This window comes from Ranitomeya variabilis, chromosome 1 (assembly GCF_051348905.1).
Source record: "Ranitomeya variabilis isolate aRanVar5 chromosome 1, aRanVar5.hap1, whole genome shotgun sequence".
In the NCBI taxonomy this organism is placed as follows: Eukaryota; Metazoa; Chordata; class Amphibia; order Anura; family Dendrobatidae; genus Ranitomeya; species Ranitomeya variabilis.
Genome location: NC_135232.1, coordinates 532,658,896 through 532,676,503, shown reverse-complemented (window position 1 = coordinate 532,676,503; position 17,608 = coordinate 532,658,896). Strand labels below are relative to the sequence as shown.

Genomic DNA, 17,608 nt, shown 5'->3' with positions numbered 1-17,608 from the left:
AAAAACTGCACCCCTCAAGGTGCTCAAAACCACATTCAAGAAGTTTATTAACCCTTTACGTGCTTCACAAGAACTGAAACAATGTGGAAGGAAAATATGAACATTTAACTTTTTTTGCAAACATTTTAATTCAGAACCATATTTTTTTATTTTCACAAGTGTAAAAACAGAAATTTAACCACAAATTTTGTTGTGCAATTTCTCCTGAGTACGCCGATACCCCATATGTGGAGGTAAACCACTGTTTGGGCGCACTGCAGAGCTTGGAAGTGAAGGAGCATCGTTTGACTGTTTCAATGCAGAATTGGCTGGAATTGAGATCGGACGCCATGTCGCGTTTGGAGAGCCCCTAATGTGCCTAAACAGTGGAAACCCCCCACAAGTGACACCATTTTGGAAACTAGACCCCTTAAGGAACTTATCTAGATGTGTGGTGAGCACTTTAAACCCCCAGGTGCTTCACAGAAGATTATAACGTAGAGCCGTGAAAATAAAAAATCGCATTCGTTTTCAGAAAAATGATTTTTTTCGCCCACAAATTCTTATTTTCACAAGGGTAACAGGAGAAATTAGACCACAAAAGTTGTTGTGCAATTTCTCCTGAGTACGTCGATACCCCATATGTGGGGGTAAACCACTGTTTGGGCGCACCGCAGAGCTTGGAAGAGAAGGAGTGTCGTTTTACTTTTTCAATGTAGAATTGGCTGGAATTGAGATCGGACGCCATGTCACGTTTGGAGAGCCCTTGATGTGCCTAAACAGTGGAAACCCCCCACAAATGACACCATTTCGGAAACTAGACCCCTTAAGGAACTTATCTAGATGTGTGGTGAGCACTTTAAACCCCCAGGTGCTTCACAGAAGATTATAACGTAGAGCCGTGAAAATATAAAAAAAAAAAAAAAAATCGCATTTTTTCTACAAAAATGATCTTTTTGCCTCCAAATTTTTATTTTACCAAGGGTAACAGGAGAAAATGGACCCCAGAAGTTGTTGTACAATTTGTCCTGAGTACGCCGACACCCCATATGTGGAGGTAAACCACTGTTTGGGCGCATGGCTGAGCTCGGAAGCAAAGGAGCACCATTTGACTTTTCAATGCAAAATTGACTGGAATTGAGATCGGACGCCATGTCGCGTTTGGAGAGCCCCTGATGTGCCTAAACAGTAGAAACCCCCCAAAAGTGACCCCATTTTGGAAACTAGACCCCCCCATGGAACTTATCTAGATGTGTAGTGAGAACTTTGAATGCCCAAGTGCTTCACAGAAGTTTATAATGCAGAGTAGTAAAAATAGAAAATATTTTTTTTTCCACAAAAAAGATTTTTTAGCCCCCAAGTTTTTATTTTCACAAGGGTAACAAGAGAAATTAGACGCCAATATTTGTTCTCCAATTTGTCCTGAGTATGCTGGTACCCCATATGTGGGGGTAAACCACTGTTTCGGCACACGCAGAGCTCGGAAGAGAAGGAGCGCCATTTTGGAATTCAGACTTTGATAGAATTGTCTGTGGGTGTTATGTTGCGTTTGCAGAGCCCCTGATGTACCTAAACAGTAGAAACCCCCCACAAGTGAACAAATTTTGGAAACTAGACCCCCTAAGGAACTTATCTAGATATGTGGTGAGAACTTTGAATGCTCAAGTGCTTCACAGAAGTTTATAATGCAGAGTAGTGAAAATAAAAAAAATAAAAAATTTTCGCACAAAAAAGATTTTTAGCCCTCAAGTTTTTATTTTCACAAGGGTAACAGGAGAAATTGGACCCCAAAAGTTGTTGTCCAATTTATCCCGAGTACGCTGATGCCCCATATGTGGAGGTAAACCACTGTTTGGGCGCACGGCAGAGCTCAGAAGGGAGGGAGCACCATTTGACTTTTTTAGAGCAAAATTGGCTGTCGTGTTTGGAGACCCCCTGATGTACCTAAACAGTGGAAACCCCCCAATTCTAACTCCAACCCTAACTCCAACACACCCCTATTCATAATCCTAATCACAACCCTAACGATAATCACAACCCTAACCCCAAAACAGCCCTAATCTCAACCCTAACCATAACCCTAATCAAAACCCTAAATCCAACACACCCCTAACCCTAATCTCAACCCTAACGTCAAACCTAACCCTAATCCCAATACACCCCTAACCCTAATCCCAACCCTAACCTTAACCCTAATCCCAACCCTAACCCTAATCCCAACCCAAATCCCAAACGTAACCGTAATCCCAACCCTAATCCCAAACGTAACCCTAATACCAACCCTAATCCAAACCCTAACCCTAATCCCAACTCTAACCCTAACTTTAGCCCCAACCCTAACTTTAGCCCCAACCCTAACCCTAATTTTAGCCCCAACCCTAGCCCTAACCCTAACCCTAATTTTAGCCCCAACCCGTCTCTCCTGCCGGCAGGCAGATGGCAGCAGATGGCGGGCGCACTGCGCATGCGCCAGCCATTTTCTTTCCCGAGGAGGAAGCCGGCCGTGATGTCACGTTTGGTGAGCCCCTGATGTGCCTAAACAGTGGAAACCCCTCACAAGTGACCCCATTTTGGAAACTAGACCCCCTAAGGAACTTATCTAGATGTGTGGTGAGCACTTTTTTCCCCCAAGTGCTTCACAGAAGTTTATAACGCCCGGGCGTGAAAATAACAAATCATATTTTTTCCACAAACATGATCTATTAGTCCCCAATTTTTTCTTTTCCCAAAGGTAACAGGAGAAATTGGACTGCAAAAGTTGTTGTCCAATTTGTCCTGAGTACGCTGACACCCCATATGTGGGGGGAACCACTGTTTGGGCACATGGCAGGGCTCAGAAGGGAAGGAGCGCTATTTGACTTTTTCAAGCTAAAATCAGCTGGATTTGAGATCGGACGCCATGTCGTGTTTGGTGAGCCCCTGATGTGACTAAACAGTGGAAATCCCCCACAAGTGACCGCATTTTGGAAACTAGACCCCCTAAGGAACTTATCTAGATGCGTGGTGAACACTTTTATACAAGTGCTTCACAGAAGTTTATAACGCCCGTGCATGAAAATAAAAAATCCTATTTTTTGCCCACAAAAATGACCTTTTAAGTCCCCAATTTTTTAATTTCCCAAGGGTAACAGGAGAAATTGGACCGCAAAAGTTGTTGTCCAATTTGTCCTGAGTACACTGGTACCCCATATGTGGGAAAAAACTGTTTGGGCACACTTTGGGGCTCGAAAGGGAAGTACTGATGTTTTGGAATGCAGACTTTGATGGAATCGTCTGCGGGCGTCATGTTCCGTTTGCAGAGCCCCTAATGTGCCTAAACAGGAAAAAAAAAAACACAAATGACAACATTTTGGAAAGTAGACCCCAAAAAAATTTACGTAGATGTGCCTCCTTTGGAATAATTCTGTTTCCTGTAAATTAGTAGTGCATGGAGTTGTGGTACAATTTAAAGCAATCCTTCATACACAGGCCAGGTTTTTCGGGGCAGGTGTCGCATTGATAGATGGTGTCCTTACGTATTCCTCTTTTGTAACACACTCGGCACCTTTTTTGCGGCTTACCTTTTCTTCCAGTTGGCGGGACCACCCCCGGAAAATGCTGACCTGGTACGATACGTGCACCTTCAGTTCCAGAAGTACTGGGGCCCGCTCCTTCCCTCGTGCCAAACATCAGGGCCTTAACCACTACCTCCTGGAAATGAAGGGTCGACGTATCGGTGTTGTGTGGACATCGTGACAGCAGGAAAGCATTGCCATTTGTACAATGTGCACGAACAGCTTTTTGTACCACACCCTGGCCTTTCTCAAAGCACTGTACGGTTGGAGGAGTTGATCAGAGAGATCAACCCCCATGTTTTTGTTGTACACCAGTACACAGGTAGGTTTGCTGACCTCTGTAGAGGTAACCCTTACAGTGCTGAGGGGGCTGCCATCACCGTGTATGGTGGTCAAGAGAAGGACATCCCTTTTGTCCTTGTACTTGACCACCAGCAGGTGGTCGCTACATTGGGCTTTGCTCTCACCTTTTCTGAGAGTCTGCCCAAGTAGCGTCTTCAGGAGGCCTCTCTGATTTTTGCAGACAGTACCGCAGGCTGCGGTACCTCGCGCAGAGAGAGATTTGTAGATTGGGATGCTGGTGTAAAAGTTATCTGTATAGAGGTGATAACCTTTATCCAGCAGTGGGTGCACCAAATCCCACACAATTTTCCCACTCACTCCCAGGATAGAAGAACACTCAGGCGGTTGAATCCTGCTGTCCTTCCCTTCGTAAACTCTAAAGCTGTAGGTGTACCCTAAGGTACTCTCACACAGCTTGAAGAGTTTGATTCCGTACCTGGCCCTTTTGCTGGGCAGGTATTGACGGAATCTGAGCCGCCCCTTAAAATGAATTAAGGACTTATCCATGGAGATGTCCCTTTGAAGAACGTACACTTCAGCAAACTTTTTGATGAAGTGTTCGATGGCCGGCCGAACTTTGAACAGACGGTCAAAGTTGAGGTCATCTCGTGCGGGACACCGTGCATTATCGTTGTAATGCAGGAACTTATGGATGGCCTCAAAACGCGTCCGGGTCATGACCATTCGGAACACTGGAGTGTTATATAAAATATCAACACTCCAATATTGTGGAGGACCAGGCCCCAAAACTGCATCATTTCAACTACGTCTACAGGAGACCAGTTAGAATATGATGAACCCGAGTTTTGGTCCAAACATTGCCGAGCATATAAGTTAGTTTGCGCCATCATGAGGTTAACGAAAGCCTCAGAGAAAAAGACTTTGAAAAAGTCCATTTCTGTGAGGCCGGTGGTGTCAAACTTGATTCCTGATTCTGCCACAAAGTCAGGAATCAGTGGCTCGTAATTTTCAGATGGTGAGGTCCATACAGGGTCTGAAGAGGGGCGTGCTGGATCATCATTGGCAATGGTGGGTGCTTCATCATCTTCATCAATGATGGGCGCTGCCTCATCTTCTGTCCTGCGGCGACTGCGTGGCGGTTCCACAGGGCCGGAGGAGGAAGATGAGGAGTAGAAAGAGGATGAGGAAGAATCTGAAGAGTAAAGGAATGCGGGATCCTCTCCCTCGCTATCAGAGTCGGAGGCAAGGAAAGAATATGCCTCCTCCGCTGAATAGCGCTGTTGGGACGAATGGGACGAGCGGGACTTTTTTTTTGTAAGTATGGTGCTTGGGTGTACTTTATTGGTAAGTGTGGGGGGATAGTGCTTGGTGCAAACTACTCTGAAAAGAAAAAGCTAAATAAAAAAAAAGGAAATAGGGAAAAAAAAATACCTGTGAAATCAAAGTCTAAAACAGCAGGCCCTAGCTCTGATAAGTGAACCGCGTCACTTATCAAAGTGTGCGAACGGAGATGTGAAGAAAAAAAAAAAAAAGGAAGGCACGGGTTAGACGCGGCGGCTGGGTGAACGCACGGGGATGGGGAAAAAAAAGAAAAGGAAGGCACGGGTTAGACGCAGCGGCTGGGTGAGCGAACGGAGATGTGAAAAAAAAAAGAAAACGGCAGGCAAGAGCTTTGATAAGTGAACCGCGTCACTTATCAAAGTTCGGCAGCTGCTGGGTGTGCGCACAGGTGTGGTGAAAAAAAAAAGGAAAACGGCAGGCACAAGCTCTGATAAGTGAACTGCGTCACTTATCAAAGTTTGGCGGCTGCGGGATGGGTGTACGGAATTGGGCAAAGGGGGCTGATGAAAAAAAAGCGAGCACTAGTGTTGATCGGTGAACTGCGTCACCAATCAACGCTCGGCGGCTGCTAAACGTGCGCACGGAGGCTGCGCAAAGTGGGATGGAGGGGGGTAAAAAAAGAGGGGGAAGGGGGGATTGGGGGGTGACGAGAGATCGGGTAGGGCTGATAACACTTACTTTTGTAGTCTCTCTTCTTTCTTTGGTCTTCTTTATTTCTTTCTTTACGAACGCAGGGATTGTGGTGTTACAGGCTTCTGTAGCACCACAAGGCCCAGCAAGACTAGATCTGGCTGTGTGACCGCTCTGCAGGAGTCCTCAGCTAGAGTGAGGACCCCTGCAGAGCGGTCAGACAGGTCACCTGCAGGTGACAGACAGGTCACAGAGCGGTCACAGCGCTGCTGTGAGCTGTCATTGGTGGATCGAATGATAACGTCGATCCCACCAATCCCTGCAGGCACTGGTGACCATGGCAACTGCCTAGGATCCCTCCGATCCTAGGCAGGTCACAGGCAGATAACCAGCAGGGCACACAGCGGTCGCAACGTGACCGCCGCTGTGCCCTGTGATTGGCGCGATCGTCGATAGCATCGATTGCGCCAATCAGCTCCCTCCTGGGCCTGCACTAGTCTCTGGCCTGAAATCGGCGCGATTGCAGCACCGATCGAGGCCCGATCCAGAAGGGTACAGCAGGGAGCAGGGTAGAGCAGGGCACAGCACGGTAATACCGCCGCTGTGCCCTGTGATTGGCGCGATTGTTGATAGCCAATCAGGGCCTGCACTAGGCTCTGGCCTACGATCGGTGCTATTGCAGCACCAATCCAGGCTAGTACAGCAGGGCACAGCGCGATAATACCGCCGCTGTGCCCTGCGATTGGCGCGATCGATACGATCGGCGATCGCGCCAATCCGGGGGGGGGGGGGGGGGTTGTCGGTGCCTGGCACAGGCCCTAGGATCGAGTACATCGGTACTCGATCCTAGCCTGGGACCTCATTGTTTCAGCCGCTCCGTTTGGCTGAAACAATGAGAAACTCTGTGATTGGCTGTTCAGAGTTGAACAGCCAATCACAGCGATTGAGAGACCTGGGGGGCGGAGTCAGACCCTGGAATGCCGACGCCATCTTCTTCCAGGTAAGATGGCGCCGGAAATTTAATGCCATCACCGCGACTTAAGTCGCGATCTCTCATTAAATAGTATGACGTATTATCCCGTCACTGGGGATTAAGTCCCAGGTCACCTTGACGGGATAGTACGTCATATGGTATTAAGGGGTTAATGTGGTAAATGACTATTCTAGCTGCAAGCATCCGGTTTGTAATGCAATATCTTCATAGGTGTATAGAGGCCCATTTCCAACAACCATCACTCCAGTGTTCTTATGGTACTTTATGTTTGCTAACTGTATGAGAAGGCTAATGGATGGTTAGAATACCCTTGAAAACCCTTGTGCAAGTATGTTGGCACAGCTGAAAACAGTTTGGCTGATTAGAGAACCTATAAACCAGACCTTCCTTTGAGCTAGTTGAGAATCAGAAGCATCGCATTTGTTGGTTCCATTAAACTCTCAAAATGGCCAGAAAAAAAAGAACTTTCATGTGAAAGTCGACAGTCTATTCTTGTTCTTAGAAATGAAGGCTAGTTCATGCGAGAAATTGCCAGGAAACTGAAAATTTCCTACAACGGTGTGTACTACTCCCTTCAGAGGAGAGCACAAACAGGCTCTAACGAGAGTAGAAAGGGAAGTGGGAGGCCCCACTGTACACCTGAGCAACTAGACAAGTACATTACAGTCTGTAGTTTGAGAAATCGATGCGTCACAGGTCCTCAACTAGCAGCTTCATTAAATAGTACACGCAAAACGCCAGTGTCAACATCTACAGTGAAGAGGCGACTCCGGGATGCTGGCCTTCAGGACAGAGTGGCAAAGAAAAAGCCATATCTGAGACTGGCTAATAAAAGGAAAAGATTAATATGGGCAAAAGAACACAGACATTGGACAAAGGAAGACTGGAAAAAAGTGTTATGGACCGACAAAACCAAGTTTGAGGTGTTTGGAACACTGCTGGAAGAGTGCCTGACGCCATCTGTCAAGCATGGTGGAGGTAATGTGATGGTCGGGGGTTGCTTTGGTGCTAGCAAAGGGGGAGATTTGTACAAGGTAAATGGGATTTTGAATTAGGAAGGCTATCACTCCATTTTGCAATGCCATGCCATACTCTGAGGACAGCGCTTGATTGGAGCCAATTTCATCCTACAACAGGATAATGACCCAAAGCTCCAAATTATGCAAGAACTATTAAGGGAAGAAGCAGGCAGCATTAATAAAAGTATGAGTTTTCATGAAAAACACAAAATTGTCTGGGTGACCCTAAACTTTTGAACGGTAGTGTATACTCGTGTATAAGCCGACCCGAGCATAAGCCGAGGCACCTACCGTATTTTTCGCACCATAAGACACACTTTTTTTCCTCCAAATTTGGGAGGAAAGTGTGGGTGCGTCTTATAGTTGGAATGTAGAATGTGGGGTGGCAGCAGCGGAGTGGGATCGCAGGAGGGAGGAAAATATCGCCGCTGCAGGAATCCTGCACTGGGGAAACCACATGGTCACTATACTTAAAGTGAGGTGAATATTCATTAGCCGCTTCCCCACCCACCTGTCAGCACCGAGCAGTGGGCATGAGCAGAAAATGAATATTCCTTCACTTAAAACACCAGACCCACATGGTTTCCCCAGCGCTGGATTACTGCAGCAGCTGGGGAGATCGTGTGTCCAATGGACGAGGGAGAAGGAGCAGGGTGCTAAAGAAGGGAGGGATGCCGTATACCTTACAGCGCTGATGCAATGCTGAATGCTCTGTGGAAGGTCATGAAGAGGGCGGGCTGGAGCATCACATGACCGCACAAAGCCCTGCCTCTTCATGATGTCATCACAGGTCTTGCAGACACCTCACTACAAACAGTGCAGCTTCGTCTTACATGATCTGTGTTGAGGTCATGAGAGGGAGGGCACTGTGTGGTTATGGCTGGCTGCAGGACCTTCACTGAGCACAGCCTGTACAAGAATTAATTAAAACTTTATCAATTACAGCACATAAAAAAGCACTATGCCACTCATGTGGTGAACTATAGCTCCCAGCATGCCATAGGATCTGCAGGACATGCTGGGAGTAAGGCTAGGTTCACATTGCGCTAGGTGAGTCCATCTAACGGACACGTTTTTAAGTACTCAAAAAGCTTTATAACGCACATACTAACGCGGCCATAGACTTGCATTGTCTGACGCATCGTGACGCATGCCAAAATTGGCATGCGTTAGTCACATAACGTTTTTTTCTGACGGACCTTGGAACGCGGCTTGCAGCGTTTTCGGGTCTGGCCAAGCTAACGCAATACTAACGGAAGCGTTAATTCTGCCATTGATGGCTATGGCAAACGCATCCAGACGCAAATCTTGAAAAAATTCCAAATCGAACCATACATTTTAATAGCGCTTGAGGGTGGTCCATGTGGTCATGTGACAGAAAACATGATTTCGGCCATTAATACCCCAAGCACACATTTTTCCTGAGGCCTGCTGCACGTCAGAGAGAAAGTGTGTTGCAAGAGATCACAGGAAATGTAAGTACATTTGTATATATATATATCTCTGTATACATCATGGGAGTCTGTATTGTCCGACGGATGTGTGTGTACTAAAAATGTATTGCTTTGTTGCAGATGTCGGATAGTGAGGGAAGCAGCAGCAGCGTGTCTGCGGTTTTTTCTTCTCAGTCGGTAGGCTTGCACCTTAAAAAACCACAAAAATGTGTGTGAAACTCCAGTGTATTGAGCTAAGCACGTGTATAATCATGTTTTTATTGCAAATAGGAGTCTTCGGAGCCCGAGGCTGCTAGGCCCCCCCCAAAAAAGCAGGCAAAACCCACAAAGGTACATGGCAGACATTTTTAAGTTTTGCAAACATAAATTTATTGATCAAAGAAATGTAATTTATTTTTCCATTTACATACAAAATAGGTTGTGGCACACGGAGGACACAAGAGGAAGAAGGTTCCTCGCCGTCTGTCGTCGCCACAACTGCCAGTGGTAAATATAAAACTAGAAATTTTCAATCCAATATTTATCTACAATCTATCTATTCACTTTCTATCTGCTATATCTATAAACTATCTATCCACTATCTATCTCGCTCTCTATCTTTCGCTGTATCTATGTATCTATCTATCTATGTATCTATCTATCTATGTATCTATCTATCTATGTATCTATCTATCTATGTATCTATCTATCTATGTATCTATCTATCAGTCTACCAATAAACTGAAATTGAACCTTTCAACATAACGTTTTGTGTTTACATAGTCCAAGTCAGCGAGCCAAAAAAAGAAAAGGATTGTGGTTGACGAAGAGCCGTTGACCATTCACAACGAGACACTGATCAACCTTGTGGAAGCCAACCCCTCAATATGGGACCAAGTTGTGGGATCAAATTATCTCTCACTTCGATCCCCGATACATGGAAAAGTCGTCAACCTCAAAGAAAAAAATTGGTAAATATTGGTGATGTTAAATTGTCTACTATCTATCTCTGAACTATCAACTACCTATACACTAAACTATTTCTCTATCATCTATAACGACTATCTATCAACTATCTATCTACTAGCTATATATTAACTATCTTAACTATACACAATTTTTAAACTATCAATATAAGAACTGTCTAACTACTATTTATATATCTTTTTTTACCTTTTTTTTTTAAAACTTACAGCGGATGCGGTCCATACCCGTTGGAAATCAATAAGGGACCGCTTTGTCCGGAACAGTCAAAATGCAGCAAGCGGATCAGGTGCAAAACGGGTGACCCCGTATGTGCATTACGAGCAATTGCTCTTTCTGCAAAAAACAGTGTCTTAGCGCTCGTAAGTACAAATAGGTCTGTGTGCGAGACAAAATTGTTTAAAAATTAAAGCAAAATTATTTTTTTTTGGGGGGGTTACAGCACGATATGCAGTACCGCCGCGCCTAGACAGGCAGAAGAACTGGAGCCATCGCCACTGGAACTAAGCCAGCAGACGGGCGCTGAAGATGTGTCTGGCATCAGCGAGCCACGATCTGGGGAGAGAAGCACTGTTGCTTCAGGTGTGAGTGCCCGGTTGCAATCACAGCGTGGACGCAAGCGAGCATCACAAAAAGATGAAGCTGATGCCATTATTGTCGATGGACTCCAACGGGTTGAGGACATGTGTCGTAGTGAACTCAAAGACCTGAGGCGGGAAATCACCGACTTGCAATCCCGCGAGTCTGTATATTCTGCAAATGAGTGGAAGCTACTTTTTTTGTCCTATGTGCCTGTAGCACAAAATATCCCGGCACATAGAAACCTTTTGTTTAGGCAAAGACTAAATGACCTTCTTGAGGAATTTGTGGGCCCCCAGGAACCCGCTCCATCGAGAAGAAGCATAGACATGCCGGCCTACAACCCTCAATATAGAGCCCGGTGTGAACCAAGCATGGAACATCAGAAACAAAGGAGCAGTCCATCATACAGTTGGGCAGAGAATACGCCCGCACAATACCAGAGTCTATAGTACTGCTCACTGTCCCCAGCCAGGTGCAATTACTGCGTTTCACGTTTTGTTGGTTAATAATTTTTTTTGCACCCAAATTCGTGTGTGTTTTTTTAAATTCCTATGGGATATCATATGTAAAACATGTCTAGCAACAGTTCTCTCATACAAATTCGGAAACATTAGTAAACTGTTTAAAATCTGATTCTTGTATGACTAACTTTGAACACAACATAATAACATGAATGTAACTTTTTAAAAGACAGAAGGTTGTGGGAAATAAAACAAACCAAAAAAACCACAAACACTTTAAAAAAAAAATCAGGACACAGCTTCAGACTTTAAATAAATTTCACACGTGTCGGTCTTGCCATGGAACATGCCCCTCATGTGTGAAGCACTGTGCAAATTGATCACGAATCCTCATTATTTGAGCTGTAGACCGAACAGCAGTAGATTCAATGCTAATGAGGTTCGACTCACATTCATCGGGGTCAACCACCTGGGGTTCATGTCTGGCAACAAAATTTTGCAGACATATGCATGCCTTCACAACACGGTCCACATTTTCTGGTTGCAGTTGCATGCAAGTTAGAATTCGCCATTTTAATGTCAAAATACCAAAGGCACACTCCACATTAAGTCTTGCCCGGCTCAAGCGATGATTAAAAATGCGCCTGGTGGAGTTCAGACTACGGCTTGAGTACGGCTTGAGGAGATTTTGTCCAAGTTGGAACGCCTCATCACCAACTAAAACAAAGGGCAAACTTGGGTCTTCGGTCCCCGGTAGAGGTCGTGAGGAGGGTATGTTAAAATTGTTGCTGTACAAACATCTCCCCATGTTGGAGTCTCTGAAGACTCTGGAATCGTTAGTACGGCCATAAGCACCAATATCCACAGCTACAAAACGGTATCTTGCATCCGCAATGGCCATCAAGATAATAGAAAAGTATTTCTTATAATTATAGTAGAGGGATCCACTATGCGCAGGTTTCTGAATCCTTATGTGCTTGCCGTCCACGGCACCAATACAATTGGGGAAATTAGCCACATCCTCGAACTGTTGTGAAATCGCTAGCCACATTTCTGATGTCGGGGTTGGTAGCACAAGTAGTTGCAAGTTGTTCCAAATGGCATCACAAGTTTCCCGAACCAGTTGGCAAATTGTTGACTTTCCCAGTCTAAATTGGTAATGCAGTGACGCAAAAGATTCTCCGGTAGCCAGATATCTGTCGGCATTCAAAAAGAAAAAAAAAATTGTTTAGGATTTTAAAGGACAACTAGCTACATACAATATAATATACAAATGAACTTTATGCCCCACGATACCTACATCTAGTCTTTGTCAATAGAATGATAAAAAAAATTATAATTACCTCACAGTCACTACTAAACGTTCCTCCGCACAGATGCTTTCACGGAAAGTGCTGCGCTGATGATGTATATCATCCTTCACATGTGAGAGCAGAACATCAAAGGTCTCAATGGACATCCGTAGATAGCGTTGGAATTTGGAGGGGTGATCCCGAAGCTGAAGATACAGGGTGTGAAAGGCACCATATGTATTCCGCAAGAAATTAACTTTGTGGATCCAATATCTCCTTTGCGAACTACGCTTTCTCTGACGTAGTCGCAACCGCATCAAGCAAAATCGAACGAGCTCTGACAGAAACATCTTGCTAGCAGAAGTTCACTCAATGCTTTAAAAATGGAGAATGAGTCTGCACCCACACCCCGACGATGACAAAAGAAGAAAAAAATAAATAAATAACTTTATTGACAGTGACAAACGCAGACAAACGCATACATCGCGAACGTACATCCAAATGAGAAAAACGCGGTCACAAGCGTTAACGCAAGCGTTAACGTGATGCCGATTTTTCGACAAATTGGATCCTTTTCTGTACATGCGTGTAACGGATCCGTTTAACGCCATGTACTTGACGCAATGTGAACCTAGCCTTATAGTTCTCCTTAAAGCAGCACTCCAGTGTTATTTTTCAAAGCTGGAGTGGTGCTTTAAATATGAGCCCTGTGTCCCTATTCTTATACCCTCCAGCATCTTCACATAGTACTTTACAGACACCTCACTGGTCCCGCAGCACCATCTTCTACCCGTAGCTTTCAACATAATAACATACCATTATATATAATAACCCCACGTATAATAGTATGCTATTTGTTATTAAATATTTTACCACATTTTTTGCTTCATATATAATTTTCCCTATTTTCCACCTCTAAAACCTGGGTGTGTCTTATAGTCCGGTGCATCTTATAGTCCAAAAAATACTGTAATTTTGCCTCTAAAAAACTGGAAAAACCTATTGACTCGAGTAAAAGCTGGGTATACATTGTCCCATCATCCCTATTCTGGTATGCATGGTTCCTTATCCCCGTCCTTGTCTGTATGGCTCCTTATTCCCATCCTTGTAAGCATGGCTCCTTATTCCCATCCTTGTATTCATGGCTCCTTATTCCCATCCTTGTATGCATGACTCCTTATTCCCATCCTTGTCTGCATGGTTCCTTATTCCCATCCTTGTATGCATGGCTCCTTATCCCCATCCTTGTATGCATGGTTCCTTATTCCCATCCTTGTCTGCATGGCTCCTTATTCCCAATCCTTGTCTGCATGGCTCCTTATTCCCATCCTTGTCTGCATGGATCCTTATTCCCATCCTTGTCTGCATGGCTCCTTATTCCCATCCTTGTCTGCATGGCTCCTTATCCCCATCCTTACATGCATGGCTCATTATTCCAATCTTTGTATACATGGCTCCTTATCCCCATCCCTGCATGCATGGCTCCTTTTTCCCATCCTTGTATGCATGACTCCTTATTCCCATCCTTGTATGCATGGCTCCTTATCCCCATCCTTGTATGCATGGCTCCTTATCCCCATCCTTGTATGCATGGCTCCTTATCCCCATCCATGCATGCATGGCTCCTTATCCCCATCCTTGTATGCATGGCTCTTTATCTCCACCCTTGTCTGCATGGTTCCTCATCCATGTATGTATGGCCCCCATGAGAAAAGCATAAAAAAAAGTAACACAAAAAGTTCTACTTACCTACCCTGCGTGCCCTTGCAGCATCTCATTCCAGTACCAGCAGCTCCTGCAGCCAGGCGATCACGTGTCCCCACTCATTAAGATAATGAATATTCACCTCTCCACACCTATGTGAGGGGAGAGAGGTGAATATTCATTACTTTAATGAACGGGCACCCATGAAAGCCCCGGCAGCTGCTGGAAGACAGTGGCTGCTGCTGTAACTGAGCGTGCGTTATAAGAGAAATGAATATTCATTGTCCATGCAGTGAATATTCACTTATTTTTAGAAGCAGGCACAGGCTTTAGCCGCAGCCGCCGTATTTTATCTCCTGTGACCCGCTGCTCCCCCTCCCCCGCCAAAAACTGGGGCAATGACTCATGTATAAACCAAGGGGGCATTTTCAGCACAAAAAACGTACTGAAAAACACAGCTTATACACGAGTATATATGGTGGTTTCTTTTTCATTCCAGTTGAAACAGTCATCAAGTTTTTTGCTCACCATCTGAAAGTAACATGATGTAGGGGTAGAAACCCGGATTCCAATGATGTGTAATTTACTGGGCTGCTTGCTGCTGTTCTGATGAAATCACTGCTTTATCTGCTGCAGATCTACCAGTTCTCTAAATGCTGAGCTCTGTACAACCCTGCCCACACCACTGATTGGCAGCTTTATGCTGTGCACAAGCAGAAAGCTGCCAGTGGTGGAGGCGGGGTTATACAGAACTCATGAATATGGAGGACTAAAGGTACCTTCACACGAAGCGACGCTGCAGCGATAGCGACAACGATGCCGATCGCTGCAGCGTCGCTGTTTGATCGCTGGGGAGCTGTCACACAGACCGCTCTCCAGCGACCAACGATGCCGAGGTCCCCGGGTAACCAGGGTAAACATCGGGTTGTTAAGCGCAGGGCCGCGCTTAGTAACCCGATGTTTACCCTGGTTACCAGCGTAAAATTAAAAAAAACAAACAGTACATGCTCACCTGCGCGTCCCCCAGCGTCTGCTTCCTGACACTGACTGAGCTCCGGCCCTAACAGCACAGCGGTGACGTCACCGCTGTGCTTTCACTTTCACTTTAGGGCCGGCGCTCAGTAAGTGTCAGGAAGCAGACGCTGGGGGACGCGCAGGTGACCATGTACTGTTTGTTTTTTTTACTTTTACGCTGGTAACCAGGGTAAACATCGGGTTACTAAGCGCGGCCCTGCGCTTGGTAACCCGATGTTTACCCTGGTTACCAGTGTAAAATATCGCTGGTATCGTTGCTTTTGCTTTCAAACACAACGATACACGGCGATCGGACGACCAAATAAAGTTCTGGACTTTATTCAGCGACCAGCGACATCACAGCAGGATCCTGATCGCTGCTGCGTGTCAAACTAAACGATATCGCTAGCGAGGACGCTGCAACGTCACGGATCGCTAGCGATATCGTTACAAAGTCGTTTCGTGTGAAGGTACCTTAAAAGAAACATGTTTACTAGTCCTCTAGTGATTATCTACTGCTAATAAAACTGTGATTTTATCAAAAGTGCTGGAAGCAGTCCGGTGAATGATATATCGCTGGAATCGGGATGTGTCATGTTGCGCTCACATTAGGTGGGAAAAAATAGATTCCCTTTAAGTGAACTTGCTATGATTAAGAATACACTGCATGAAACAAGTCCACAAGTGACTACTCTCTGTAATGATAGGTGGATTACAAGTAAGGACGGTTTTCATCCAAAGAGGTATTGGATATCACAGGTTTCCTTTATGTGGCTATTACTCGTCAATTCAGCATGTTTTTTAGACTCTGGGATCATGAACACTTAGAACACATTTAATATGTCCTGATCCTGATGAGACGTTAACCATATATTTCTAGTATATTACAGAGCTGCCCACTTTCATGCTGTTAGCAGATACAGAACATATATCACCTCAGCTATAGCCAATTTCTCCTGTGCCACGTAACCAGATATATTGATCATCTCCATGCGATCCCTGAGAGGTTCTGGGATTGTTTCGGTGACATTGGCTGTGCAGATGAAGAGAACCTGCAGGAGATGGATTCAATACAGAGATCAAGAATGGAAACATAAAAAATCTGACATATGTCTTAAAGTTTAGGAAACAACCTAACAATTGACCAAACGGTAAATGTACACATTTGAAAGCAAGTAAATCATTTTAAACAGGTCATTATTTTGTATTGCTTGTTATCAAAATACAAGCCATCTCTCTGCATATGAGAAAAAGAAAAGATATCTACTGTTAAAGGGAACCTGTCACCAGATTCATGGTGTACAAAACACAGGCAGCATGAATTAAAGCTGGCCAGCTTTCCCCAGTACTGCTACAGTTGTTTGACAGATCTCTGGCTACGGGAGACACCTGTCATTCACCTTGAGTGGTGTTGGGATCTTTAAAGCATTTTCTCAGGCTCTCCATGCATGTGTTGAGAATGTCACACAGCCGCGACACATGCAGCTGCAGAGCCGAACAGCTGATCAGCCGGAGCGATCCAGGAAGCCGGGTTCCCTCTGCAGCTTGTCCGGTAAGCACTATAGCTTGCCGAATAAGCCCTGACCCGATCAAATTCGCTAATCTCTAGTCTTGACCAATAGGCAAAGAATAGAGCCCTTGAAAAAACATTTTCTATTTATTTCTATTTAGGTTTTGCTTCCATTTGCATCAAAGGCTCTGTCCATCATTTCACTTAATTCATTCAAATTTTACAGAAAAGCATTGCATTCAGCTTACCGAAATGACGAAAAACAATGAAAATTATGTAAATCAGGTAGCACCAACAGATATGGCTCTACATTTTCCTTTCTGTCTAAGGCCGGTTTCACATTAGCTTTTTTTGGGCAGCGTAGGCTTGCGTACTGTCCACATGCGTCTTGCATACCTATCTTTAATATTGTGTACATGGTATACACAGTTTGTATGAGGAAGCATGCGTTGTTTTGCGGTGTCCGGCGAACGCAACATGCTGCACTTTTTTTAAGCGTCAAATATGTGTAGGCATACGCATGCGGATGAGTGTGTATAAACAACTCATTACTGTCTATGGGAACGCATTGGTACGCAAGGACATGCATACGCATGCATTCGATCAGCTTGCATACGTCGGACTGCGCATGTCCAGGAACTGATTGAGATATGCCCTCCTGGAAATATCGAAAGCATGCGCATAAACAATGCAAACGCAGGCGAAAATGCACACAAACACATGCACACACAGCATTTTTTTTTGCATCATGTGTACGCTGATGAAGATAATAAATGCAGGGTAAGTATGCATTTAAATGCGTTTTGGC

General features: G+C 44.9%; 1 protein-coding gene across 6 annotated transcripts in view; it reads right to left on the bottom strand.

Annotated features, from left to right (window-relative positions):
* LONP1 (lon peptidase 1, mitochondrial) overlaps positions 1–17,608 on the bottom strand; it is a 701,187-nt gene that overhangs the window by 170,031 nt on the left and 513,548 nt on the right. For 4 of the 6 annotated variants that reach the window (XM_077254500.1, XM_077254480.1, XM_077254527.1 and 1 more), the window contains exon 13: positions 16,226–16,342. The exons of the other annotated variants lie outside the window; for them this stretch is intronic. In XM_077254500.1, the coding sequence (XP_077110615.1) occupies positions 16,226–16,342 (117 nt within the window). The remainder of the gene's footprint in view (positions 1–16,225; positions 16,343–17,608) is intronic. 6 annotated transcript variants of the gene reach the window in all.